Here is a 28000-nt window from a genome sequence, read left to right as displayed (position 1 = left end):
TTAGGCACATACATAGTATAAGTGTCTGACTAGAAATGACAATGTCTTAGAGGGAGAGACAAGTGGGAGGAAGGCATAGCTACATGCTTGACTCTGTACCGTGCTGTACCGTGGACATGGGCCTGCTCATTTCCAAGTGTGCTGAGCCTGTTGCGTGTGGCCAATCTGTAAATGCTCATGTCATTATCAGTGTCTTTGTGTGTATATTCTAAGACAAAGCCTTGGCCTAGGATGGGCTTCAGAATTTAAACTGCTCAACATGAGTCACTAGAAGGCTGGAAGTAACAAAGTTTGGCATTTACTAGGAGAGGCAGCCAGAGGAGGGCATGTCACTCCTGGCCTTCATATTCTGATAGTGCCAGCTTCCTCTTGCTGCATATGCCAGCAGTGATTCCTGCCTCCTGGTGGCCATGACCAAGCAGCACCGCTTCCCAAGAAGCCGTCTAGGGAGGGTGCACCAGGACCTTGGTCACAGATGTGGTCAGAAGGCCCTGGGTTCTGTGGACCATTTTTAAGCCCACAGGTACAGATTTTATATACTTCCTGGGGAGCCACAGACTGCAGGATCCAGCGTATCTGAAAGCAGCATGGCCTCTGGAAGTATCCAGTAGCCTGTCACACCCTAGCTGGAGAGAAGATGAAGGCATTTCTGAGAAAAGCTAATGGGTTTCATCCTTGGTTCCACCTGTTGCTCTGCTGTGACAGGCCAGTTTTCAGGGTGCGGAATGTGGACTTTAGGGTTGCACCAACCATGACTTAGGGTATGTGCCTCCTCGGGGTCTTTAATGGTCTTCTTAGCCCTTTTTTAGGGTCATCCCACAAAAGTCTCAGAAAAGAGTGGAGATAAAGTAAATAAAACACGAGTTTTAGACTCAGTTCAGAGGCTTGTGTTTATTTTAACTTAGACAAATCATCAGGAGTAAAACGTACACTCTTAACCTGACTCTGGCGTGAAACCGGTACCACCTGTTCTAAGGTCTGCTTTATTCAAGGATTGTCAGACCCTTCATGAAGATTCCTGGATACCATCCTAGCAGATGCAGAATAAATTAACCCCAAATGGAGGTGGGGAGCAAGGTGCCCCACACTGCCTCCTTCCCTGCCTCAGCTTCTAGTTTCCACCTTTGAAACTCGCATGATGTGAAGCCATGCTATGCTGGCCAAGGAAGATCGTGTCAGAAGTAGGGTGACACAATGACACAGAGACACATAATATATTCATATGTAACATAATAAATGTACATGAGTATCATACATATGTATATATAGGTAGCCCAGACTTGCCCCACACTTCTGCACAAGCAGGGCCTGGAACAGTCTACCGGTTTCTAGACTACGGCAGCGTTATAGTGGTTATTCATAGAGAAAGTCCCCATAAGGGTGCTCTCAGCATGGAGACTCCACATAGTCATTATCCAAGCCACGGCGAAACCGTGCTGTGAGAGAACGGCTGATGACGATCACCCGGGGTGCCATGCAGTCCTCCCTCCGGTGAAGAATGTTCCAGATGAGCATCGCAGCCGCCAGGGTGGCCAGAAGGCAGGCACCAATGTTCAGGTAGCAAGACCAAGATAAGTTGGTGTACGGACCAATTCTGTAGAAGGTCACCAGTCCGATGACCAGCACAAAGCCTGCAGGAAGGAAAGGAGAGGTTAAGAAGCTTGTATCTGAGGTGGAGCCCCTAGGAGTCACACTGTGTCCCTGCCCTCCAACACTACCCTCCTAGGATAGTGCAGAGCGACTTTGTGTCAGTCTGCTCATCTCTTGCAGCCTTTGCACCTGGAGGTTACACTCAGGCTTTGCATCTGAGTGGCTGCAGGAGGACAAACAGCAGAGGGGCCTGTCCTGGCAACCTCTGGACATCAGGCCTGTTCTTTAGTGTCAGTAGAGCTGTCTGCAGTCCCCTCACCTGGTAGGCAGCCTTCCTAGGCCCAGCCAGAACCAACTATCATTTCCTTAAAGCAAGTTGAATTATCTCTGATTTTTATAAATGCTTAATTTAATTTGAAGCAAAAACAGATATTTGTTAAATTTTATCTAGAAACAGACTGTCATCCGCTGGTTTAAATCCCTGTTGGGGAGTTTCTATACCCATGGTTCTGCTGCCAGAGGGAGCAGAGGTTCCCTCTCCTATCAAGGAACCTAGAGCCCACACTTGGGGCAAGCGGGGCCAACAGGTAGGGGCCTGGCTCAGGTCTGGTTTTGGTAATGTTTGGTTTTCTTTCACTTCTCAAGAGCATTTCTCTCTAGCTGCCTTACCTTACTGTGCTGCTGTTATTCTCCTGGGCCTTCCCTCCTCTATAACGTGACACTGTGCAGGGCAGGAGAGGTGACTCGGGAGCTACCAGCTAGTCCAGCTGTCTTGATTACTGTTTGTCCACTTGTTTTGTGTGACTAGCTTTCACTGTGTAGCCCAGGCTACCCTTAAACTCTGGGTCATCATCCTGCTTCATCCTCCTGAGTACTGACCAGGTCTGGCTCTCACCACTTCCTTTCTTAAGGAATGACAAGGGCTTGATCTTGTTAGTTTCCTATGATAAGTAATGGGAAAATCTTGGTTTTCAGCCCCTACTGTGTCAACCAACTAGGGTGTCAGGATACAGCTACTTGGTAGAGAAGGCAGCACTGGGAGACTTGTGGGTCAGATGAGTAGAGGCTATGCCATGGTGCTGCCCAGAAGCTGGCCCCAGGAGAGAGCTACAGGAACTCACCAGGCCCTACCTAGCTCAGCTGTGGGATCAAGATGAAAAGGGCAGGGCAGAAACAGAGGGTGGGAAAAGGAGGACAAAACAGACCAAGCCCACTTCTTCCCCAGCACCCCCTCCTCCAACTATCTAGCTGTCTTTCTCATGCAAAGCACCAGACTCTCCCATCAAGCACTGCCCGCTAAGGTTCATCCATACCCCCTCCCAGAGCTGCGATCCCTCTATATCCGTGCATACTGACATCTGTAGGTCTATTTAGTATTCACTCAGAAAACCACCACCACTTTCCTACTCATGATGGCCCTGTCCATCCCAGAGCAAAGAGCAGCATCAAGAAGAGACAGGAATGACGGGAACAGAAAGACAAAGACTGGAAGGACAGGAGGATAACAGCTTTGACTTCTAAAACGTGGTGACTCTGATCTCATCCTCACTGGACCTTCCAGGAGGAGAACAGAGTTTGCTTTCCTCCATCTTGTCCTAAGCTATACAAACTCATGTCCTTGTTGATTGTAGTACCTTGTGAGATTTTTCATACATGAAAATACTATTAAAATTTGCATGCCAAGATGGCTGTGGTGGCTCACATCTTTAATCCCAGCACTCAGGAGTACAGAGGTAGAGGCAGGTGAATCTCTGAGTTCAAGGCCAGCCTGATCTAATGAGCAAGTTCTAGGATACACACACACACACACACACACACACACACACACACACACACACACACACTTGCATTCCACCTGCTTGCTAGAGGCAACTTGTGTACCAGTGCAGAGTGAGGCTTCTGTGGAGCAGCTTCACGCTGTGGACGTCCATGTCAGTAAAGCTGCTGTTCTGGTTTTGTTAATGGATGTAGAAATACTTTGTGTTCTCCTGTTCTCTGTCTTTGGGGATGTTTACCAGCCAAAGGAATTTCTGGTTTTGTCTTTTTTTTGTTGTTGTTTTCTTTTTGATTTTGATTTTTTGAGGCAGGATTTCTCTAGGTAGCCCTGGCTGACCTGGAACTCAGAGATCTGCCTGCCTCTGCTTCCCAAGTGCTGGGATTAAAGGCGTGTGCCATCACTGCCCAGCTAGCAAAAGGAATTTTTTTTATGCTTGTTTTGGGACAGAGGAAAGATTGGAATTGAGGCAGACTGGGCACAGAGGTTGCCAGCTTGTCTTCTGAGACAATAAATAATAAGCAAGGATGGATACAAAGCCTAAGGAAGCAAAAGCAAACAGAAAGAAATATGCCAACAGGGTAGGCAAGTAGGAAGAAACTTGCCCAATCAGCAGGAGCCAGTCACTACCAAGTATCTACCCACCTGCTCTCCTCTTTCCAAGTTTCCCTTTCAATCTGTGCAGCTAAGAAACATGTAAAATTCAATAGGGCTGGAGAGGTGGCTCAGTGGGTAAATGCTTGCCATACAAATATGCAGACCTTAATTCAGATTCCCAGAACCCATATAAAAGCCAGACACGGCAGTAGAAGCCTGAAACTGTAACGGGATAGAGACAGATGAATTCCGGGGAAGAAGAGAAGCACACACTAGCCAACCAGTTTAACCAAAGAGTCAACTTCTGGTTCAGTGAGAGATCCTGTCTCAAAAAATAAGATGGAGGACCCAGTAAGATGGCCAGTGGGTAGACACTTGCTCCCAGTGATATAACCTGACAACTGTCATTCAGTCCCTGGGAGACACAGAAAGGTGGAAAGAGTAGACCAGCTCCACAAAGTTCTCCATGCACACTCCAAAACACACATCACACATACACACAGAGTAATTTTGTTTTAAAAAAAAAAAAAAAAAAAAAAAGATAAAGCACAGTAGAGAAAGATACCCAAGTTCAATCTCTAGCCTGTACATGCAGGCAAGTGTACCTGCACATACATATGTACACACATGTTTTCACTACACATATGCACAAAATTTTAACATTTTGTTCAATGGCCCCAGGTTAACATCCCTGATACCCTTCATCAAAATGGAACAGATGAACTAACTGGCTCCCATAGCCTCAGGGTGAACTACCAAGCAGGGTCCGATACTCACACAACCCTTTGTTTGTCCTGGGGTTGGTTTGTGTCACTGATGTGTAAGAAGGAAGAGACTGAGGGTAACTAACCCTTTACAAGAAGCTTCCTTGGGGCTGGAAAGATGGTTGAATGATAGAAGAATGCTAGTGTTACAGGAACCTGAGTTCTCAGTACTCATGTTGGGTGGCTGACAAATGCCTGCCACTCTGGCCCCCAGGGTCCAGTATTCTCTTAACCCCTTGAGTGCCTGCACTCACTTGTAAGTGTATAGATACACATATATGCACATAATTTTCAAATGTTTAAAAATATTTATAAAAGAATTAATTCTTTTGTTTGGATTGGGGTTGGGGGGTGGGGGCATGTTTTGTTTGGTTTTGTTTTTGAAACAGGGTTTCTCTGTGTATTCCTTGCTGTTCTGTTCTAACCCTTTTGGTTAGACTGCCTGACCAAAAAAAAAAAAAAAAAGTCTTCTCTGGAAACCTGTTTTGATTTTTTAGAAAATCTGAATGACTCTGAACCTTCTGGTCAGGACTAATATACATTCATGTGACTAGGAAAGTTAGCAAGGGAGAAAACAGCAAGTGTTGGCACGTGCAGGGCGAAGAGACCTGCTTTAATCATCAAGGCCTTGCAGGAACGGTGTAGTATGGCACTGGGCTCACGGTTGCACTCCCAGGAGCATTATAACATGAAACTCACGTTGTTAGAATTCAAATCAGCCTCCTCAAGAGGGGCCCACAGGGAACAGCCCAACATGGACTGCATTTCAGCAAAGAGAAGGGAAGAAAGTCTCAGATGTGGTGCCTAGGAGGACAGCACAAGAGCACATACAGACAGTCCCTCCGGACAGTTCAAACACAGGCTTGGCTGCATCTTTGTAAAAAACACAAGCTCTAAAATTGTCAAGAAAATCTGGTGTTACTGGACCAGTGCACAAAGGTCACCTGGGGTGAGGGTCTTTGTGGTCAGTTTGTCACACATGTAGGAGTCATGCCTGCTTTAACTCCTCTGTATGGGTGTGTCACAATGAACCATGTCAACAGATTGAGGAACAGGTACTTCTGCTGCTAGGTTTGCAGCAAGTGACCTGCTCTACAGTTCCATGTTCTAAGTGCTGGCTGACACTGCCTTGGACATTGATCATTAGATGCCTCCTCTCACGCTCTGACTTCAGTCACCCAGCAACACTTAGGTCTTCCCATGCATAGCATGCTTCATGGCTTCCTGATGCCTCTGCTCCTCAGCTTGGCAGCCCTGCCTGTCCTGAGACCTCTTTCCCTGCCACCCATAGCTCCCCCTCGCCCCTGCTGCTTCATGGTTGGGAGAGATTGAGTTAGGCGTTGTGTCCATCCCTTGGTCTCCTCCTTTTGTTTCTATCTCCCGTGTCTGGGAGTGCCATAACCCAAGGATACCAAGGATACTCCAAAATACCAAGGACTGTCAGTAACTACTTGATAAATAAGTAATTCGAGGCAAATCACAGCAAATGGGAAACAAAATAGGCTGGTGTGAGCCTGTGGAAAAGAAGGAAAGGGAGTGTGCCCACCTAAGCTCTTCAGTGACCTGCTGCCTCTGGCTGAGTAAAGGCCACGATGGAGCTGGCACCCTGCAGGATTTTATTTCTGTTTTTGTCTTGTTGGGTTTTTTGGGGTTTTTTTTTTTTTTTTTTTTTTTTTGAAATAGGGTTCTCTGTGTAGCCTTGGCTGGCCTGTCACTTGCTCGTAGACCAGGCTGGCCTTAAACTCAGAGATCTGCCTGCCTCTGCCTCCTGAGTGCTCGAATGAAAGCCATGTGCCCTGATACCCAGCTACTTTGATCTTAAAGCTAATCAGAATTAGTCTCAGGAGACTGGAGCCACCACGGGCTGAGATTCCCAAGGACCATGCCAGGGATTAGCACTGGAGCTCACAGGCGGCTAATGCTTTGTTCCAGGATGGCGACTTTACAGATCTATTGAAGGGATCTTTTCATGACTAGCTATATTATTTATTGTGTACACAAACTAAAGTTTCAGAAAATGTATCCATTTCCAGGAACACCAGAGATGATGAAAGAACACTCATCGTGTTGATAAGTTAATTAAAGAGATATAAGTTGACATGTGCATAAGAGACCTGGTAGAGCACTCTGTATTTGGAAATATAAGTTGGAAGATAAAAGCTGTAGATCTAGACTGGATAGATGGCTCAGTTGGCCAAAAACCTGCAATACAAGTATGAGGATGTAAGTTAAGATGCCCCAGAAACCCCATGTTTAAAAAAAAAAAAAACCTGGGTAATGGTGGTACTTGAATGAATGAGTGAGTGAGTGAATGAATGAATGAATGAATGAATGAAGCAAACTCAGCATGGTGGTGCATATCTGTAACCCACCTCAAGGGGGAGTGGTAGGGAAGAGACAGGTGGATCCTGAAGCTCACTGGACAGTCAGTTTAGTTGAATTGAGGAGCTTCAGGTTCACTGAGAGATCCTGTCTCAAAAATAAAAGTGAATGATGAGGAAAGACAACTAATATAGACCTCAGGGCTCCACACAGGCATATGAGAACACATCCACACTAACAAGTACATGTGGCGCACACACACACCCACTCACACGCACATAGATAAGCATGGAACCTGACTGATAGACTCTTTACAAAGTGAGCTAGACAGCTCTTCACCTGTTTTATCAGTAGTCATGGAAACCCAGCACCATGTGACCTGGGGCTAGACTGGATGAGTTCCATGTGTGTCTCACTTCTCACTGGAGTGAAAGTTAGAGGCTGTACCTTACTTGATTTTTCATATTAAAAAAAAAAGTAGAAAGGAAAAGTCTAGGTTGTTTTCTATGAAAAAACGTAACTATTTAATAATGTCTCATACTAGATACTGATGTGGTGGCATGCACTTACAATCCCAGTGCTAGGGAGGCAGAGACAGGAAGTTGAGTTCCAGGCCAGCCTGAGCTACATAGAGAGACCCTCTCTCTCAAAAAAAAAAAAAAAAAAAAAAAAAAGAAGCCGGGCGGTGGTGGCGCACGCCTTTAATCCCAGCACTTGGGAGGCAGAGGCAGGCGGATTTCTGAGTTCAAGGCCAGCCTGGTCTACAGAGTGAGTTCCAGGACAGCCAGGCCTACACAGAGAAACCCTGTCTCGAAAAACCAAAAAAAAAAAAAAAAAAAAGAAAGAAAGAAAGAAAGAAAGAAAGAAAGAAAGAAAGAAAGAAAAACAAAAGCAAACATTTTACAGATCACTCGTTCTATGTATACAGTTTGAGCTTCAGTTCTGTTGTCAATCAGCTTTGACAACATTAAAACACATATAGAAGGGGGAAATGGAAAAGTCTGCCATTCCCAATATGGAGCCCTATAGAGAATCTCCACAAGGGACCTAGGTGTACCAAGGCCAGCCCAGGTCCTACAGAGAGGAGACCTGATACATTGTAACAGTCACAGCTGTTAGCATCCTCCAGCTCCAGCTGTTGGCTGCCATACAAGTCCTGCCCCGAACCAACAGATAGGACATTATGGACTAAGAGATGATAGAAAGAAATCACCCCTTTATTCAATGTCATTAATAAAAAGCAAATAAAACATGAGAAAGCAGAGGTGTGAAGCACCCTGAGTTCACTGCATTGCCACATGAGCCCCTGTCCTTTGTGAAAAGGCACCCGAAGTCAGCTGGCTCAGCACAGTGCACTACAGACATTCTGAAATAAGGTTAACTCCTACTTGTGGGGCCTCTGTGCTTGGGAGAGGTATGGATGGCCTCGAGTAGGCCAAGGTTAGCTCTTGGCTTAGAATTCCTTCTTTTATCACCCCTAAGTTGAGGTTCCCTTTCTCCTCAGTATCCTTTCCCCTGAAGACTTCTCTCCCCCAAATTCTCAGTGATGTAATCAGCCTGTCCAGAAACCTACTAAAGGGAAGTGCTTCAGCAAGCGCTGTGTTCTGCACACGGGATCAGTTCCATCTCTATGAAGTCCTGTTGCCAAAGCAAACAGCCTCTTCCTGTACGCTGGCCAGCGGAGGGCGGTGTGAATTCCAGCACAGTGGAGAGCGTCCCTTTCCTCTCTTTCTTCCTTCCTGCCTTCTTCCTGGGGCCTAAGCTTCTGTCACAAGGTCTTCCTTTTGGAATGACTATCAAACATACACACAGGTGGCATCAGAGGAAAGACACTGGGCTTGACCTTTGGTGCTCCTCTGCTATTGAGTAAGCAAAGTGCCGGTGCCTTAGAGGGAACATGGCTGGCTTCTAAGTTACATACTGTCAAAGAGTCAGTTGCAGACACTGCCAGCCTTGGCATGTCCAGCATGTGTAGCCAGCATGTGTAATGAGGGAAGATGAGCAAGCCAGGCTTCTACCTCTTCCATCACTAGTGTTCAATCCCTTGTGTTAAGAGACCCAGCAGTACATGACATGAGCCTGATTTTTTATCCAAATGATTCTTTCTACTAGAAAGGATCCAGAGCATTGAGGAACCAAGGGATCATGTTCTTCTAAAGCTCCCAAATGGCCCGATTGGGTAAAGAAGAAGGGGAGGAAAGATGAGGTATACCTAGGATGCAGGGTGGTGCTTGAGGACCAGATAAAGAAGCAAAGTCTAATCAAAAGTACTTTGCTGTTAAGTCTTGCCATTAAAAGAAGAAAGCTTACAGTTACTAGGAAAGGATGAAGGAAACCATTATTAGTGACACAGGAGAAGCTCTGATAGTTTGGGGTAAGGGGAGTTATTGTTGTTGGGGAAGGTTGGCTGGCTCAGCCAAGAGATAAAGAACAACTCAGAGCCCAGTGTTGAAAAGTCTTCTAACATCCACTGGCTAGTAGTGCATGACTTGTTTTGTAACGTTTTGTCAATGGACTTTGCAAAGTCTGAGCTGCAAAAGTCACAGTAAAGGCAGCGAGAACTGGGTAAGTGCAGACGCCAGCTTCAGAGAAATACAACCTGATTGCACAAGGCCTGGGCTTGTTGGTAAGCTCCCATAAATGGAAATTTATTCACTAAGTGTGATGGAGCATGCAGGTAATCCAGCACTCAGGAGGGAACACAGGCAGATTGTGAGTTTGAAGCTAACCTAACTTTTACAGCAAATTGAAAACCAACCTAAATTTCATAACAAAAAGCTAAAGGCTGAAGTTGGGTGTGGTGTTGCATGCTTGTAGAAACCACTTAGAAGCTAGGGCCAGGAAGACATCCAGTTTGAAGACAGCCTGGACTATCTAGTGAGTTCCAAGCCTTCATGAGAGCTCTAGGCCAGCCTGGGCCCCCTAACATGACTCCATCTCAAAACACATAAAGTGAAAAAAAAAATGTTTTACTTTTTTAATGGCTGAGGGTGTAACTTAGTGATAAAGTACTTGTCTTACATGCACAAAGCCCTGGGCCTAGTTGCCAGAACATACATATATAACATACATACATACATATATACATACATGCATACATACACACACACACACATACATACACACACATATACATGTTGGAGAAGAGAAAGGATTCTACCATGAAGGCAGCTTTGAATAAAGCAATTAATTATGAAATAACTTACATAACCTACCTTTCCCCAGGATATCCCTGGGCATCAGGAAGACAAATTGGTCTGTATGCTGTGTTTGGGACTTTTTGTTTGCTGTTTGTTTGATTGGTTGGTTTGTTGGCTATATACTGCCATTGTCCAAAGAGATTTGGAATGGGTTATATAAGCTATAATGTTAATGGGTGTAGAAGAGGGGCTTTTAAAGGAAAATTCAGATAAGAAGCATGGCCTTCAAGATGACACATTGTCTTTTCCGAGAACTCCAGATCCCATCTCTCTGGCTCCCAGAACAAACTGTAGAACTTTCTAAGCTTGGCATTCCACAGGGAGGATGCTATAAGCCGTGCATGGATCAGTAGTGACACATAACTAAGGGTATAGTGATGACCTCACCAGCCTGACCCTGTGTGTAGTGCCCTCATGGTGGACTCCTTAGGCAACAGAGCTGTACTGATGATAGAGGAGTTGCCCTTTGGACATGCAAAGGTGGGTACATTTCAGGCATGTGCTGGGACCTGAAGAATTTGCAAGTCCTTGACATCCATGTAGGGCTGAGGCACCTCCTAAGAGCTGTGAACCAACCCCAGCTCCTTTCCCTGCTCCAGATGCTGCTTGGTGCCAGTGAAGAGCCAGAGGCCACACAAGCTCATTCCCCTAACAGAGTGCTTGCCTCACATAGTCAGGGGGCTACTTTCCTTCCACCTGTGCTACATGGAGAGTTTCAGGCCAACCTGAGCTACATAATAAAGATAACAGGAGGTTGGGGATCTACAGTGGTAAAGTGCTTGCTAGCGTATGGGAAACCTAAGCTCATTATTTAGCACCATTTAAAAAAAAAAAAAAAAAAGATGCAGCCAAAGAGAAGAGGCAAAATAAAGACAGAGGAAGTGGAAAGGATATACAGAGCAGAGCAGGGGCCGTGCACAGCACCTTCTGTAGTGTGGACTTGTATGGGGAGGCCAACGACAGCACCCAGACCTAATACTCAGAACCAAATGCTCAGGCTAGCTTCTCATTACAGAGCCTCCTGCTGGGGACATGCGTGCGCAGGGGCTCTGCACAGGGCTCAGAGGGTTCTGTATACTGTATCTGCATGGTCTGACAGTCAGCCGATCATCACACTACTGGGCCTTGGGGAGGAGACAGTGGGAAAGCCTGACCTTTTTAAGCCTGTGCTGTACTAGTTACCACAGAGAGCCAAGAAAGGGAAAATAGGAAGAGAAGAAAGCAGACAGAGCAAGACAACCCATATAGAACTGCCTAGAGACTGCCAGAGCCACCTCCCCTCCTTGTCTCCCCAGGACTTTGGTGGGTACTTCTGTCTTAGGACCTGCCTCCCTGAGAGATACACAGCTGCTATCACGGCGTTTGAGTGAGCAGGTATTGTTGAGGGCACATGGGTTAAGGGTCATGAAGGAACCTTTCCAGCTTCCAGGTAAAGCAAACTTAGACTTGGAAAGTCCTTAGCAGACATTGGAAATGCCATTGCATGTGCTTGGTGGAATCTATAAGGGTAAAACCACACAAGACAGCTGACAGCCCATGAGAACAGCAGCTTACCATGGCTGTCCCTGATGTTGCTGAGTAAGTCCCTCAGGGCTGCATTTCTTTCTGGGGGAGGGATGGTTCTTTTACTAACCCAGAGTTGTGCTGAACTTGGTACTGGTGCCCAGAGATATAGGGCTATCAGTACATGAGAACACAGGCAGATGGGGAGGCTGCCACCCCTTAGTTTGTTGCTTCTGCTGGTTTCCAGGGTTTCCCAGCCTCCTCAGTCAGTTCCACAGACTTTCCTCTTTTCATTAGCATCTTCTCTCTCGCGCTGCCCACCCACCTCGCCCCAGCACTGGGACTCGGGTTCGCTTGACAACAGGTAATAGCAGGCGTTTCCTCGTCCTGTGACAGGACATCCTGGCGCCCCACAGTCTCTCCCTGGCTTTAAAACAGACCCAAGCACAGGAAAAAACCCAGCTCTAAAATTAGCAGTGTGATAGAAGAAAGGCACATAGCTGCTCTCTGTACTGTTTGTCAATGAAACAGTCTAAACAGGCCAAATGCATTTCCTTTTTGGGCAAAACAGACCCGACAGGGTGATAGTCAGATGCCAAAGGGACAAGGCAGCCCGGGAGGCATGAGAAGCTTCCCAAACTGCCCCAGGGCCCACTGTCTTCATTGCTCTGGCTTTTTCCGATGCCCTCCAGCTGTTGGGGAGTCTTTGGACAGAGATGGTCTAACCTTTCCAGAGGTTGTGCTGGCCTTGAAATATTCAAAGTAGAAGTGTATTAACCCAGAACCCCTTCAGGAGGCCCTTGATAAATTCCCTCCAAGACTGCCAAGGACAACTGAGTTTCAATTAATGGAAGTTTTTTCTCATTTTGAGTTTTCTTCAATGAGTGTTTGGATGTAAAATACATAAGTTCTAATGCCTCCAGATAAGAGTTTCTAGGTTGTCAGTGTTAGAAAAGCTGCAATCAGGTTGGTTCTCTCACTAAAGTAGTTATTCTTCAGTCAGGAACTATTGAGAAGAAAAATAAACAACAAAAGAACTATGGTTCTGTTCTTTTCTTTTTTGGTACTAAAATGTCTTTTATTATCTTTTGGGAGGGTGGTGGTTTAGACAGGGTCTCACTATGTAACTCTGGCAGACCTGGTACTCATTCTGAACTCACAGAGATCTGCCTGCCTCTGCCCCGAGTGCTGGGATTCAAGGCCTGCATTCCCAGCACCATGTCTTTTAAAACTCAACTTTTCCTATGATGTTTTCAAAATCTTCCATTTCCTTCTCGAGGATGGATTCAGATGGTAGAGGCTATCACTTTAGTGGGAGAACTGTTTGTTTTATGTGTCTGATCATTAAAGGGTAAAGTGCAAATCTTTTATAAACATGCCCATGTTCTACTCTCAGTGGTGAAGGCAGGAAGGGGCAGGAGTGACCCCCAGTCACATCTGTATGTCTCATATCCAGTGGGAGTCACAGAGACAATCTTGCATTGCAGCCGGGTAAACTGCAGCTGCTTCAGTGATTGGCTCACATTCACACCAGTAGAACCAGGATACAATTCCAGCTCCTCTGTCACTGAGCCCTGGGTCCTTCCACGGAGACTTCACAACCTTCCCAAACCCCCACCTCCACCCCTTCCTGCCTCTGACTGGCTCCAGGGAAGTGACTTTCCCAGGACCATTCCACCATACTATTCTTAGCATTCAGGGTAGCAGGGTTTCCTGACTTCCCCCAGACGTTCTCTAGCACATAAATACCAGTCAGCCTCATTCTGGAAACTGATTCTCAAAGAAGACAAAAGCCCAGGATCTGTTATTCCTAAAACGATTCCCTTCAGACTTCCTGCTGTTTCCCCGTCAGGAGTGGGCACTGACCCCAGGAATGGCTGGCATTCTAGACCAAAAAGGAAAGGTGGACTAAAGAATGTCCCACACTCTGCTCCTGTGCACCTGTGTGCCCCTCAGTTCTGTCTCTAGGCCACACAGCTAACATCCTCAGTGAGCTGCAAGAAGCTTGAACTTGTTCGTGATCCTAACAGCTCTGAGCCCGCAGGATGGAGCAGTGGGACCCCGATCACTGGTGGTGGTGGGTCACGGTCGGACACTTGCTGTGGCTTCTCCCACCAGTCTAGCCCTTCCACAATATCTAATCTTGCACACAGCTCTGCTCTCTGACAATCCAGTGGCCTGCAAAGTCAGGTTATGGTCTGTGTCTCTGTTACAGCCAGGATGGGAGCAATGTATGTGGGCATGGTTAGGCATCTGCTGTCCAGTCAGACTTGATGTAACATGCTTACATGAGCTTCTCACTGGTCATGAGCAAGAATTTGTGCTGAGCCTAAGTTGGGCCCCAGGAAGCCTCACTTAAACAAAGCCCACCTTCTGTTGTAATTGTAAGCTGGGCAGGCTGGGACTAGGCTAAAGCTGTCTCCCATCTCTGCCCAGCATAAGCCAACTATTCCCCAGATGGCTTCATCAAATTGGCATCAGAAGCACGCTCACATACAGAAGGGTAAATGTGGTACAGATTCTGTAGACTCAGAAAAGCAGAACACCTTACTTCAGTATGCTAGAACCTGGAATCGTACCTCAAGCCACCCAAGGCCCTGGGGTACTCTCCCTCCATAATATCAAAAGGGCCCAGAAGGTCTGCCAGCTTTATGGGGCCACAATGTGGCTACTCTGTCTGCCCTGAGTACTTACTTGCCAGCTGGAATGCAGCAGCCATTACCTCCTCCCAGCACTGGGACTCTGGTGACATCAGGGGCAGGCCCGTCAGCCCAAGGATGAAGGTGATCTGACCCACAGCAAGTGCGGCTGTGGCCACCAGGTTGCAAGCACGCATCATGTCAAACTGTACTGTGGGCCAAAAGAAGGGAAGGCAGGTGGTCAGTATGTGAGCCACTTAGGGAAGAGCCAAGTCAGGGTGGCCCATGCTCATTTTCAGTGATAGCCACTTCCTTTATGGGCCTCTATTGGACCTTTGGAAAAGCAATACAGACAGCTCTGAACAGAACTTTCCGCAAGCCCCTTACCCACTCTGGAGTCTTCATGCTATCCTGTCCTCTCGCCAGACACTTAAGAGCCCCCTAGCTTAACTGCAGTGGTCACATTCCACCTAGGCTGGAATTCTGCTGTGTGATTTGAGTTTCTATGTGTGTGGTATGTGTATGTGTATACCATGGTACATGTGTGTGTGTGTCGGGGGGGGGGTGTTAAACCTGCTTATGTGTGTGCATGTGGAAGCCAGAGATCAAGTGTCTTCTCTGTTGTTCTCCACCTTATTTTTTGAGATAGGGTCGCACTGATTCTGTATTTCCATAGATCCACACTCTCTTCTTGCACAGCATACACTTTGCTCTCACTGAACCATCTGCCCAAGCCCTGGTTTGAGTCTTGATGGGACAAATGTTCCTTTTTCACTCAGGTGCCATGTTATAATTGAAGCTAGAAGGGGAAGTCCTGTCAACAGAGGGTTTCTTGCTTAGGTCCTCAGCTGCTGTCCCCGGTTAGCCAATCAGACACCCAAGAACTCAACAGTGGTTTTATTTTGGTTTGGGTTTTTTTGTTTGGTGGGTTTTTTTGTTTTTGTTTTTGTTTGTTTGATGTTGTTTTGTTTTGTTTGGTAAGATCTCTCTACTTATCCCTGGCTGTCCTTGGCTCACCAAGCTGGCCTTTAACTCACAGATCCCCTGCCTCTGCCTCCTAAGTGCTGAGATTAAAGGCGTACCCATACCCAGCTTGAAAACTCACCATTGTTACCTCTCCCTCCTATGAGCAAAAGACTTAGATCTTCAGCATTCAGAGATTTCACTTGGGCTCTCTACCGTCAATGGACAGAGCAGGAGCCAGACTGAGTCTGCTGAACCCAGGCCCCATCCCACTTATCTCTTAGCCCTTTGCCCTCTCAGCAGCCAGAGTGGTGTTCCAACCTTGTGCCTGCCTCCCTGTCTTTTGCTCCGTGCCCCACACCCTGTTCTCAAAAGATGGGTAAGTCAGAGTATGGTTGGTGAACTGTAGACAGAGCACTTCTGGCCCAGAAATTTGTTTCTCCCTCAAATGAAATGTCACACCAAAGCTTATACTATGAGATGGGGGTACACTGAATGTTGACATAAACAGGCTGGTTTGCCCCAGATCAACAGCAAATCTGTTAGTGGAGACTGTAGAACCCAGGGGATGTACACAGCAGGAGCAGCACACCATAGCCCAGCCTCATGCTGCCATGTCTTGCGGTCTAGCAGTAATCAGGAAGTTCTGATTCACAAATGTGTTGCAAATAAGTCAGTGCACAGCTCAAAGCAGGCCTGGAAGACGAAGGCGCTACTCTTCCCATGTTTGAAAGATTGGTTTTCAGATTTAGCTTATAACAAATGTTATCATCAGAAACAAAAACTGAACGCAAAAAAAGCACAACCTTCCAAGATCCCTGAAGAACCTTCACTCCAGGGTTCCTCTGAAGGCAGGGAAGAGATGGAGGCTGGCCATCTCCTGCACAGGTTAGGTAGCCTCTTTCATGTGAGCCAGCAAGTAAGGCCCCACTTACAGAGACCTGAAGATCTGTCCCACTGTCCCACTTCTCACAAAGACTGAGAAAGGCATCCCAAGGGAGGGGCAGGTTGCTTCACCTCAGAGGGCTTTTACATGGCTAGAAGGTAACTTTGAACCATTACTGTCAATACTGGCAGTTCTGTTTGGTTTGATCTATATTGTTGAAATGCAATATAAATTTACAAAATAGCTTGAAGACCTCAGGCTGGGTGTCTGCCTTTCTTCTCATCTCATGTAGGTTCATATGTCTGAGCACATGATAGGTACCTCTGCCCTACGCCTATGGGCACCTCACTGCTCCTCTGTTCCTCTGCTCTCTGCTCCAACCCATCCCTGAAACCCCTCCCTCCCAGCTTCCCCTGCATTACACAGTAAAGGCGGATTCTCAAGTCTCCTGTGTTCCCGCCTCTAATGCCCCAGTCCAGTGGATGACCATCTAGGTCAGGCCTATGAGACTGGAATTCACAGAGGAAGTCTGTCTCATCCAAATGGCCAGAGACCTCTGTTCCTTTCTCTGTTCTTGGAAACTTTGTCCAGCCATCACCCACCATACAGGTGAAGGGTACGTGCTGGGCCAGTAAGCGTATGAGATGGTGCTAAAAAATTAATTAATTAAAACCCCACACTGGCAACCACAAAGTTGCGTCCTTTTTCCTTCAGTCCTTTTTCAGACTGTTATGGCAGTTTGAGAGAAGTCATCTTGTCCCATGAACTGAACACAGACTTGCTCTTGGGGTGCTCTGCCACGTGACTGTCATCTCTGCCTAGGCCCCTGTGTGCCCTGCCCCATCTTCATGCTGGATGGTGTCTGACTCATGCTCCTTACGGGATCGCATTTCTATTTAGGCTGTAGAGTCACAGAGTCATCCAGGGTTTTTGTGCCACTTCCTGCCACCAGGGTTAGCCTGTCATGCCCATTGTATTTTAAGCTACTTCCTCTGTGGAGAACTCTCCTGTCACTTAGACCTCGAGGACCCCTTGAGCTCCCAGGCTTTTCCAACTTGCCACCTCCAGTGGGGAGTAGCAGATTTCATCCCAGTGAGTCTTGTATACCATCTGCATATCTGAAGAGTTCTATGGCTGTACAAAATCTTAAGCTTACTGGACAATCCAAGCAGCTGGTGGATCTGGTAGCATGTCTATCAGAGAGAGATGCTGCTGGGTCAGCAGTTGCCACTGACTGGATCCTTTCCAGGTTGGGCACTTATCTCCTGCTTTACTCACAGCAAGCCTCCAGAGGGCCCTGCTTCTGGTGACTTCAAAGTTATGTTCTTTAGTCCTTAGTTACAACAACCAGAATGCAGATCACTAAAGACCCTAATGGAGCTGCTTTGAAGGGGCATGAGGTAGGCCCAGCAACACTGATCAGCAGCTGAGCTCACTTGCCAGGAAAGCCTGATGTCCTGAACTTGATACCTACAGAAAGGTGGAAGAAAATGAACCTGCAAAAGTCGACCTCTGGTCTCCACACATGCACCATGGCATGCATGTGTCTGCACATGTGCATGTGTGTGCATGCTAATCAAGATAAATCTAAAAAATGTAATGAGGGACAAGAGATGAACTCCGGTTCAACAACTTAAGATTCCTGGTAGGAAACAAGCAGACATATCCTCCCAGGTAGAGGCATAGCTTAAAGTAGGCCAGTGTGCTCTTGGACTCTAGATGTAGAGGGAGGAAGAGCGACAGAGGGACTGGGAGCGCCAGGGGCAGCTACGATGTTCCCTGAGCTATGGGACTCACAGAATGGTGTGACTTTCTGAGGCGCAGGGCTGTTCAGGACCTGATGGCTCTGATAGTGGTCAATCTAGTGGCTGCCTCTTCTGATTTGCTGGTTGCAACTTCATCCTTTACAGCTAGCCACACACAGCAGGAGGTTTAGCCCAATGCTGTGTGCTCCTGCAGTGTGTCCTGTTCATTTGGCAGACGGTGTGCACTCCACAAGGCTCCCTCTGTAATCTGGAAAGGCATTTCTGACTACCGGCACTAACCTACATTCTTCACAGTGCTCTGTTGTCTGTATCCTAGAATTTTTGGTGTGGCTGAGCTTCTTCTTATTTATTTTGCATTATATTTATTATATGTACATGTATATGCAATATATATATATGTGTGTATATATATATGTGTGTGTGTATGTATTGCATATATATGGGGTGTGTGCATGTTCACCCGTGTTGGAACATGTAAGTGTAGGGTGTGGTTGTATCTGTATGTACATGTGTGTGGAGACCCGAGGTTGACATAAAGTATCTTCCTTGTATATCACTTCCCAGCTTATATACTGAGGTCTCTTCGCTTGAACCAAGAGCTCCCATAGCTCTCCAGCTTACTCCTCTGTCTCTCTCTGACCCTTGAGCATTTGAACTCCAGGTTGGCCACTACACTGCCTGGTATTTACATGATGCTGGGGCTCTGAACTCTGGTCTTGTGTTTTCATGGGAAGCATCTGGCCCTCCAAGCAAGTTCCCTGACCATTGCATAGTTATTTTTACTCCGTATATCAGGGCTTCTTTTTTTAATTTATTATTTTATGTATATAAGTGTCTGCCTACATGTATATCTGTGCACCATGTGTGTGCCTGGTGCCCACAGAAGCCAGAAGAGGGCATGGGATTCTCCTGTCCTGGAACTATAGGAGGTGTGAGCCAGAATCACAGGAAGTTGATCTCAGGTCCCCTGGAGGAACAGCAGGTGCTCTTAACCACCAAGCCACCCTTCTAGCCTATAACACAGCTTCTTAAACTTTTCTCACTTAAAACCCTCTTAAATTTTTATTTATTATTTTTGTTTTCTTTCTTTCTTTTTTTTTCTTTCTTTCGTTTTTTTTTTTTTTTTTTTTGGTGTCCTTGAGCCAGCTCTGTAGACCAGACTGTCCTTGAACTCAGAGATCTCTCTGCCTCTGCCTCCTGAATGCTGGGATTAAAGGTGTACATCACCACCACCTGGCTAGCCCTGGCTGGGCTAGAGTTCCCTATGTAAATCAGGCTAGCCTTGAACTCATAGAGATCCCAAGTTCTGAGATTAAAGGTGTCCCATCTTCCCTGACCTCAGAACCACTTTTTGCCTAGGAAATGTTTTGCATATCTGAGGTATATAGGTAGGTAAAATAGGAATATAAGCCAAGAATTTATTGACAATAAATCATAAACATATTTTAAAGGTAATTTTGGTATACATATAATTTTACCATTTATTAAAGACAAAAGCAAACTGCATAGTAATGTGATGAATGTGTTTGATAAAGAATCAAATCATGATTGACTATTTCATACTATAGGATGTAGAACACCTTCAGTTTTCAGATTTTGATTTCATAACTTTTTATTTACTTACATTAATTTATTGGGAGTAAAATAATGTGAATTCACAGAGGGTGTGTAGAGATCAGAGGACAACTTTCAGGATCTGGTTCTCTCCTTGTACCATGTGGGATCCAGGGATGGAACTCAGGTTGTCAGCCTTGGCTGTAATGCCTTTACCTACTTAGCCATCTTGACGACTCTATATTTTTATTTTATTTTAACGATATATTTATTCTTACGTTATATGCATCAGCATTTTGCCCACATGGATGTCAGTGTGAGAGTGTCAGATCTCCTGAAACTGGAGTCATAGACAGTTGGGAGCTACCATGTGGGTGTGTCACATGGACACATAGTGTGAGGTGGCAGAAGTATAGTTAAATCAGTTTCAGAAACTGTTAAAAGTCTGTCTGAAGCCTAAATTAAAAAAAAAAATTTTTAATGATGTTTTAATGAAACTCGAGTCATCAAATCAAACATTATAAAAGAGGAAAAGCAGGCAGTGAGCTTATATACACCTTCAATCCCAGCATTCCAGGTGAGGAGAATGGCAGGTCTCTCTGAGTTTGAGGCTTGCTTGGTCAACATAGCAAGACCAGCTAAACTATATAGTGAGACCGTGTCTCAGAAAGAAGAAAGAAAAAAGAAAACAAATCAATTACTATAATAATTCCAAGGATAGATCAATTCGATACATGCATGCTGAGGAATATGACGGTAGGAAAAATATTTAAATTCCTTACTTGTTACTAAACAATTATGTTTCTGTAAGAGCAAGAAACTTAGTAGTGAAGCCATGGCCCTTTATACTGTTCCAAGTTTCAAATCACAGCTGAGGTGTTTGAGGCAGCAGCCCTGACACTGTGTGGTGTGAGAGCACAAAGCACGAGAAAGCCACGTGCACACATTGTGAGTTCAGGGCCAAGGCTGTAGTGAGGTATTCAGAACAACACAGGTGAGCCCTGCCCTGAACACTTCAGATTCATTATCCATTTGATTCTGAATCAACTTTGAACATGTTGAACATTCAGAATATTGTTGATTGTTGATCTAGAAACTTTTACAATTGCCAGATTTCTAGTGATGACCTCCTCATCCCCCACCCCATACAACTCCCTATGGGAACATGCCAGCAGTTTAAGAAGCTGTGACTTAATGTAACCACCCAAAGACTCTGCTGCTTTAAAGCAGAGTAGGCTTGGGAAAGTGTGGAAATGTGATGTTGAATGCTAACAGTACAGAAACAGCACAATGGGCATCCCGAGCTTCATCTCAAAAGCTGCCGAAGGAGCTGAATAAATGACAGAGCTGTTTGGAAAGAGAAAGACCCAAGTGGCTTGCATAGGGGCCTGCACAAACCATGTGGTAAGGCTCAGACTGGCTCATGGAGCCAGGAAGAGAGTGCAGACTGACTGCTGGCCTTTCTTGTCCTCTGTCCTCTCCTGTTGTCTTCCTCACTCCTGTCTTCTTGGCAGGTTGAGCTCAGAGTTCCACCATACCCCATGACCAGCTCTGCAAAGTCACTCACTCTGCCTGAGTTAGACTCCCTTGAGTCACACAGAGTACTGCAGAGCCCCACCCTGTGAGAAAGAAGCACTCTCTGCCATGCCACTAACCTCCAGCCACAGGGCCACCATCTGGCTTGTCATCTGTTGTTTTTGCCTGTGTGTGCAGCCACAAGATGTCTCAGAGCATGGCATAACTATACCTAAGCAAACAGTCTGTCTGTCCAGGTGTCCAGCGAGCCAGCCTGTCTTGATGTCTGTCATGGTATAAGGGTGTATGGAGATGCTCCTAGAAACAGGAGTTGGGGGATATCCCTGGGCAGCATGGAGGTCCAGCTGATCTGTGCCAGGGTTCAACACCTTACGTCCATTATTCATGTGTAGTCTAAGTTCAGACAAAAGACTGCAGATCCCTGACCAAGAACACAGATTGTAAAAGGGAAGCCAGAGAAAGTGAGCACCAGAGAGCGAGGCTAACACTAGGCTCAACTAATCAAGTAGATGCCTGGCCTCTAGCTCCCAGCTTCTCTAAAGGAAGAGACTCCCTGGTCAGTAATAAAGCCCTGGGCACCACATAACAGAAGGGCTAACTGGTAGAAAAATCCCCATGACTCACTTGGGGAGGCCCCAGTGTGACATGGCAAAGCCTTGACCTGGACAAACCACTTTCCTATCCAGTGCTCTCAAGACATCTGGGAGCACAGAGCCCTTAGACCAGAGTTTAGAATATCACAGAATGGCCCATGTGCTCAGTCTGCATCTCAGACAGGTCCCTTGGATGTTTGCAGCCAAAAAGGACAGAGTGATTCTAACTCCGTGTGTCCTACAAGCAAGAACTCACAACTCAGAGATAGCAGGTGATCCTGTCACATGGCCCCAACAGTGATGTCTGGAAAGGCTAAAAGTGGCCTGTCCTGTAGTCTTGCCCCAATGCCCTAGGCCCTTTCTCATAATAAAATTGTGAGCAAGCCACATAGTCCTATGTGCCACAGACTGATACGCCCATGATGTGCACTGGAGGGTTTTGTAAAGTGTCATTGCTCAGGCATGAAGGACGTTACCCCAGTGCCATCTGTCTAGATGGCAGAATTCGAGCAGCTGCCCCTCAAAGGGTTGATTTCTAGAACCACTTGAGTGACATGGTAGGGTCCTGCTTGAGAGTCTCAAGGCTGGTCACAAGTCTGACTTTAGATGGTAGCAGATAGTCTTGTAGGCTGGGGATATAGGTGCACATGGGTGGGGCATCAGGCATCACTGGCCTTGTAGTTGCTGTTGTCTCTGTCCAAGAAGAGCAAGTGTGTGAGCTGAGATAGAGTGGTCGGCACAAACGGGAGCGAAGCTCACGGAGAGGAAGAGACCAGCAGCAGCCCTCCCTCCAAGCTCCTGGGCACGCAGCCAGACAGCCCTGTCCCAAGCCAGAGGGTTAGGGACCAGCTTCCCTCAGGAAATGCTGACTTATGGCTGCTTTGTTCTATTGCATTTCAGTCTCAATGTGTGTTAGAATGTGTTAGCAACCAGAATTACCCATCCAGCCTGTTTTCCAAAATTTCATCCTGTTACTTATTATCAAGAAGCGTCTCTGATTTTTCTGGTGGTTGAAGGGCAATTGCTGCTCAGATTCATTGAGGATCAGCTACCTGCACATGCCATGTTAACTGCAAAAGGATTTTTTTCTCTTTTTGTGACACTCACTGTGTAGCCCTGGGTAGCCTGGATCAGTACCCGAGTGCTAGGATTACAGTCATCCACCACCAGCCCAGCTTAGGAAACTATTTTTAAATTATCTAGGGATCTTATGCGGAGCAGTAGGCTTAAATAGGTGGGAACCTCAGGCACGGGTAAAAGGGAAGATGAGGGGCACTCAGGGCAGGAGCAGCTGAGGCTGCCATGTATCACATAGATGTGGGCAGGGAGGAAGTTATAGAGGCCTGGCCTCAGAAGGTGGAGAGTGGGAAGAACAGATGTCTGCACAGATGTTCCTGGGATGATCTGCTGGAGCTGAAAAAGCAGGAAAAGGAGGCAGGAGTGTGCACTTACTGCAAGGGATGGTCAGGCTCTTCAGAATCTTTATGGTTTAGAACGGTCTGGGTCTGGAATTGGCTGTTTTCAGAGCCTAGTGAGAAGTACTAGGCAGGAGCTCCTGCCTAAACCTGGCCCCACCCAGAAGACCTGAGGCTTCCAGGGCTGGGCAAAGCCACGGCCCATGTGAGAAGCTTAGGGGAGCCTCGAGGTTACTAGGTCTCCTGCTTAGCCAGAATAGTCATAGGATGTACAGGGAGAGCTCTCCACCGACACATCACAGAGATCCACGTTCAGACGTTTGACCTCCCACAAGACATCTAGTTCCTTAGAGTGCATTCATCTTTGATCTTCGCAATAAAGGGCTCCCTGCCTGTCAAGGCCCAAGGGAAGGGGCTGAGTTCTTCCATTTGTAAGCTTGGGTGCCTCTGCTCATGAGAGGGGGATGGTGTTCCCCTACCTGGTCTGCAAGCTCTCTGTTGGCCAGGAACAGGGCCGAGGTGGTTGCACTGGACACATTGCTCAGGATTTCCAGGAAGTCCCCTTAACACTGAGCAGATGTCCACCTACGTCTCGTGCTTTCTAAGATCAACGTCATCTTCCGACAGCCGCCACCTGACCTATAGCCTCCAAGGCAGTTTGTAGGAGACTGGACACTTGTTAGCCAGACCTCTTAACTGTTTTAGGGGGTCGTTACCAGGAAAGAACTCACATGTCAACAGAATTGTCTATTTTAGGTAGCATCTTCATATTTATGCACTCTTTCTTCTTGTACTCTCAAACCTGCGTGCTATTTAAAATGAAGTTCCCAACTCCCAGGGTAGTATATAGACCCCAAAACAAGAGAGCTGGGAAAGGAAAAGGCCACCATGGGGGTGGCCCTTTGCTGTCATGTGCCTCCTCTGGTCTCCCAGACATGCCAGCCAGAGTCTTCTGCACTTTCCAAGAGGCCCTGACCACCTCAGCAATTAAGAAAGAACTCACCTACATGTCCTTATACTTCTTGTTTTACTCATTAGTAATATTTATTTCCAACCAAGGAAAAATTATTTGATTAGGATACCGATCTTTCGTCCTTCAGCCACGTCTAGTGGCAGAGAAAGAACCTGCAGCCACATGAAGTAACCTCCCTGTGAAGGAAGCCACAGGCAGAGTCTAGGCTCAACAGTGGAGCTCTGTAACATTGCTTTTCAGGGTGGGCAGGAGGCGCAGGTTCCCTGCCACCATCCCCAGGATGGGCACAGCCTCCCCTCACCTAACCACTGGAAGATGACAGAAAAATAAGACTTACGTTTGACGGTGCCTCGGGACTCCTGGAAACCTGCTGATTCAGAACCCCATCCTAGCACCTCACAGTCATGGGTGTCCACCTGCCCAGTTCGAGTCCCAGGGCCTGTGCCTCCTTTACCCCTGTCCACCAGCCAGCAGGACTTCCACAGCCCCACACTCCGCTTGCGTCCATCCTCCAGCGTCTGGTACACCCAGTTGGGGGTAAAGGCTGCTGCGTTGTTGAGGATGAGGGAGACCAGGGCCACCAGCACAGCTGTGGCCACAAGCTTCTGAACAGTCATATCTGACTGCCAGTACTGTCTATCTCGGAGAAAGTCCCAAGTCCCAGTCAGCCGCTGTGCATCCAGAGAAAGCCAAGCTGCTGCTAGGGGTGGCTAGAGAACATCGCCACTCATCCTTGGGAAGCTATGCAGCAGCTCCAGCCAGGCACATGAGAATGTCGGAGGTACGGGACAAGCCCATGGGACTGGTCCAAGCGAGCTACTCACAGCCCTGTCTTATCCTGCCTCTTGAGCCTGGAGCAGGGACAAGCCTGTGCTGAAGCTGGTCTCCCCAAGACCCATTCCAGGGAGAAATCTGGGGCACCGGCTGCACCAGCGAGAATCCAGAGTTGTAAGTGGGCGTCTTCTTTGGAACAGAGGCCAGGGAGGCTGTGTCCACAGTGCCTCTTGCCTACAACAGTGGAAAACGGACAGTAACTCAGGAGGCAGGCACAGCGTGGGAATCAGCTGGGTCACACTCCTCAGAATGGGCTGTGGGAGCCAGTCTGATGGAGGAGCAGGGTTGTGGAAGCAGTGTGGGTTTGGCCACCTCTCTGCTGCCTATTCCGTCTTGGTACCTCTGCCACAAATGGCAGATCCTGAAAAGCAGACCGCCTGCCACAAGGAAACGTGTGTATGCGCGTATGTGTGTGAGCTCCAGTTTCCCTGTCTCTCAGCAGAGAGGAAATGGTTGTTTTTGAGGCTGTTTTTGGTGAGCAGGAGGGCGTAGCCAACTGCAACAAATAGCAGCCCTGCCACAGAGCCAGACACTAACAGGATGTGCTTCCTGATGGGAAAGGCCTGGGGAGACTTCAGAGGCCTGCTCCAGCCCACCCCTGGCTGCCCCTCCCCATCTTCCTGTCCCATAGGAATAGTCAGGGATGCCAGCCAGGACACTCATCTTCTTACCTTTTGCCGTCAAACCTAGCCAGCTGTGCTAGGTCCAGGACCAGGGAATGCTACAGACATCACAGGCAGACATAATCCTAAGGGACTAGGTGTCCAACTGTCCATCCATCCATCCATTGCCCAAGGCATGATAAGTGCTTTGAATCCCCAATGTCCACAGCAGTGGTTCTCAGTCTGTAGGTCATGACCTCTTTTGGGGTCAAATGACCCTTTTACAGGTATCACCTGAGACCATCAGAAAACAGAGATATTTACATTACAATTCATAACAATAGCAAAATTACAATTGAGAAATAGCAACAAACTAATTTTATGGTTGGGGGTCACCACAACACATGGAACGGTGTTAACTGTGTTAACGGGTTGCAGCATTAGGAAGGTTGACAACCACTGGTCTACCACCTTTCCTCTCTACTGGGGTTCTTCTACCTCTGAATGGCAGGACAGAGTAGGGTGTGGAGGCACCTGAGGCAGGCCACCATCTGCTGACAGAGAGACCCATTCACCTCAGGTGTGCTCAGACCTTACAAGGAAGGGCCCCTACTTGAGGTAACTCTGCCAGGGGTTGTTCTTGTAGTGGCAAGAAGAGGTGGAATTCTGGGAGGGAACAGTGTCACTGTACAGGCTGGATAGCTAATGTGGCTTCTGAGCAGCCAGGTTTGCTGACTAACATAGCGATCGCTCCCCTGAAGCTGGACAGAGTGACTATACGTTTGATCTCCTCATAACCTTTCAGCTCTCGTAGATAAAAAGTACCCCCAGGTCTGAGACTCTGTGTCCCACCTCCAGAGCCTCCCACCAGGGTTCCAGAGCTGTATAAATGGACTCAAGAATATAGATGCTGTGGGCTGTCTCAGCCATCTCAAGCACACGCACCAGGGCAGTATTTGTACCCAGTCTGGTGCTGACTAGTGCACTGGCCGGAACAGGTCATAATTGGCCTGTCCTGTCTTCATGCACTGATATGCTAGGCCACCCCCCCATACTTCCTAGTGTTGCTGCCTTCAATCACACATTCCCATATATAGTCAGGCTCCTGGCACTCCATAAGTTTACATTCCAAAAGGCAAAGACTCTGTCTCTGCCCAGCCTTTTGACTGTCATCAGTCCTGAGCATGTAAGTCCTCTGAGGGGTTGTGCGATACTTTACCCTCAAGTTTGTAGTCCGTGTCATTGTGGCATATTTATATTTCCTATTCTCCTTGGTCTGGGTCTGAAGGAAATTTACGCTTCATTCCAGTTTTCTGGGCCCAGCCTCTCCATGGGGTATGTTCTAAGAGGAGGAACTTGAAAAGCAGTGTGGGGTGCCATCTGCCCTCAGCTCACGCTTTGACTCCGAAGACACTTAAGTAGCACAGCTGCCATTGTTTCTGCCTGTGCCTCCCCCTAGAGGCAGAATTACAGTGCAACATCTCCTACACAACCCTTCAAAGATGAAGTATCTGAAAGGGAGATCGCCCAAAGTTTCTGTTAAGAGAACATCTATTTCCCTCCTTAACTAAGCCAATTATCTTTGGGTAGTTAGTTATTAAATGGCTAATTTCCAGTGAGAACCAGGAAGCTGTTTTAAGAGTTCTCTAACTCCCAAGTTAATGAGATCCTTCTGCCTCGACTTCGTACAGCTGGTCCTGAAGGCTGCAGGACACGTGTGGGCATCTCAGAGCTGTGAGATGATCTTGCACCAGTTCTTTTAACTTTCCTGAGCTGGGGGGGGGGGGGGGGCTTGATCCCAACCTGTGCTTCTAGGAGCTTCTGCCATACCTCCAGGTGTCTGTGCCCTAAACCATCTGCCTATCAGTATGGGAGGATAGGCAGGGGAAGATAGAGTTAGGAGGTCCACTCTTGAGATACAAAGCTCCTTGTGGCTGGTAGGAAGAGGGTGACCTTCCTGCTGTCTTGAGTCAGGCCTTACATTGTTACTGTAGCTGCATGCTTGTCTAGCCCCTGCCCCCAGCCCTGCACCGCCACCACCACAGGTTCTCGAGTGCATGCCTGTGCTCACACCACACACACACACACACAGAGAGAGAGACAGAGAGACAGAGACAGAGACAGAGAGAGAGGAGGGGAGGGGGAGGGGAGGGGAGGGGAGGGGAGGGGAGGGGAGGGGAGGGGAGGGGAGGGGAGGGGAGAGGAGAGGAGAGGAGAGGAGAGGAGAGGAGAGGAGAGGAGAGGAGAGGAGAGGAGAGGAGAGGAGAGGAGAGAGGGGCATTACAAGTGTAGCTCAGCCTCGCTGGTCCCCTACTTGCTCACTCAGATCAGGTCCACTTGCTCACTCAGATCAGATCCAGCTGAGTGTAGGTCCTCCCAGAAAGCAGGCCCATGGCAGAGCCAGCTCCCTCTGTGGCCGCATCTGCTTCTCATCCAGGCGCCTGTAAGCTGATGAAGTACAGATGTGATTTCTTTCCACAGCCTAACTC

At 47.4% G+C, this 28000-nt stretch overlaps 2 protein-coding genes across 6 annotated transcripts in view; one reads left to right on the top strand and one right to left on the bottom strand.

Moving 5' to 3' along the window:
- The window catches only part of Ift140 (intraflagellar transport 140), an 87242-nt gene that overhangs the window by 43602 nt on the left and 15640 nt on the right, over positions 1 to 28000 (top strand). The gene's annotated exons all lie outside the window — the stretch shown is intronic.
- On the bottom strand, positions 877 to 28000 carry Tmem204 (transmembrane protein 204). Of its 2 annotated transcripts, XM_076937170.1 has the most exons (5): positions 27834 to 28000; positions 25581 to 25805; positions 24413 to 25083; positions 14445 to 14600; positions 877 to 1631 (listed from the first exon to the last, which is right to left on the bottom strand). In XM_076937170.1, the coding sequence occupies exons 3-5, from the start codon at positions 24690 to 24692 to the stop codon at positions 1387 to 1389; spliced, it is 681 nt and encodes a 226-aa protein (XP_076793285.1). In that variant the 5' UTR covers positions 24693 to 25083; positions 25581 to 25805; positions 27834 to 28000; the 3' UTR covers positions 877 to 1386. The 2 variants fall into 2 exon arrangements, with proteins under 2 accessions (XP_076793285.1, XP_034363382.1); XM_034507491.1 differs by lacking the exons at positions 25581 to 25805; positions 27834 to 28000 and having other exon boundaries at positions 24413 to 25344.

This window comes from Arvicanthis niloticus, chromosome 6, assembly GCF_011762505.2.
Source record: "Arvicanthis niloticus isolate mArvNil1 chromosome 6, mArvNil1.pat.X, whole genome shotgun sequence".
Lineage (NCBI taxonomy): Eukaryota > Metazoa > Chordata > Mammalia > Rodentia > Muridae > Arvicanthis > Arvicanthis niloticus.
This window is presented reverse-complemented; position numbering and strand designations above follow the sequence as displayed.

Excerpts from the sequence above, each read along its gene's own strand:
- Tmem204 (XM_076937170.1), bottom strand. The coding sequence starts at position 24,692 with ATGACTGTTCAGAAGCTTGTGGCCACAGCTGTGCTGGTGGCCCTGGTC. Across the intron at positions 14,601-24,412 it reads GTCCCGAGGCACCGTCAAAC|TACAGTTTGACATGATGCGT; the intron begins GTAAGTCTTATT and ends TTTGGCCCACAG. Across the intron at positions 1,632-14,444 it reads TGCTGCATTCCAGCTGGCAA|GCTTTGTGCTGGTCATCGGA; the intron begins GTAAGTACTCAG and ends TCCTTCCTGCAG.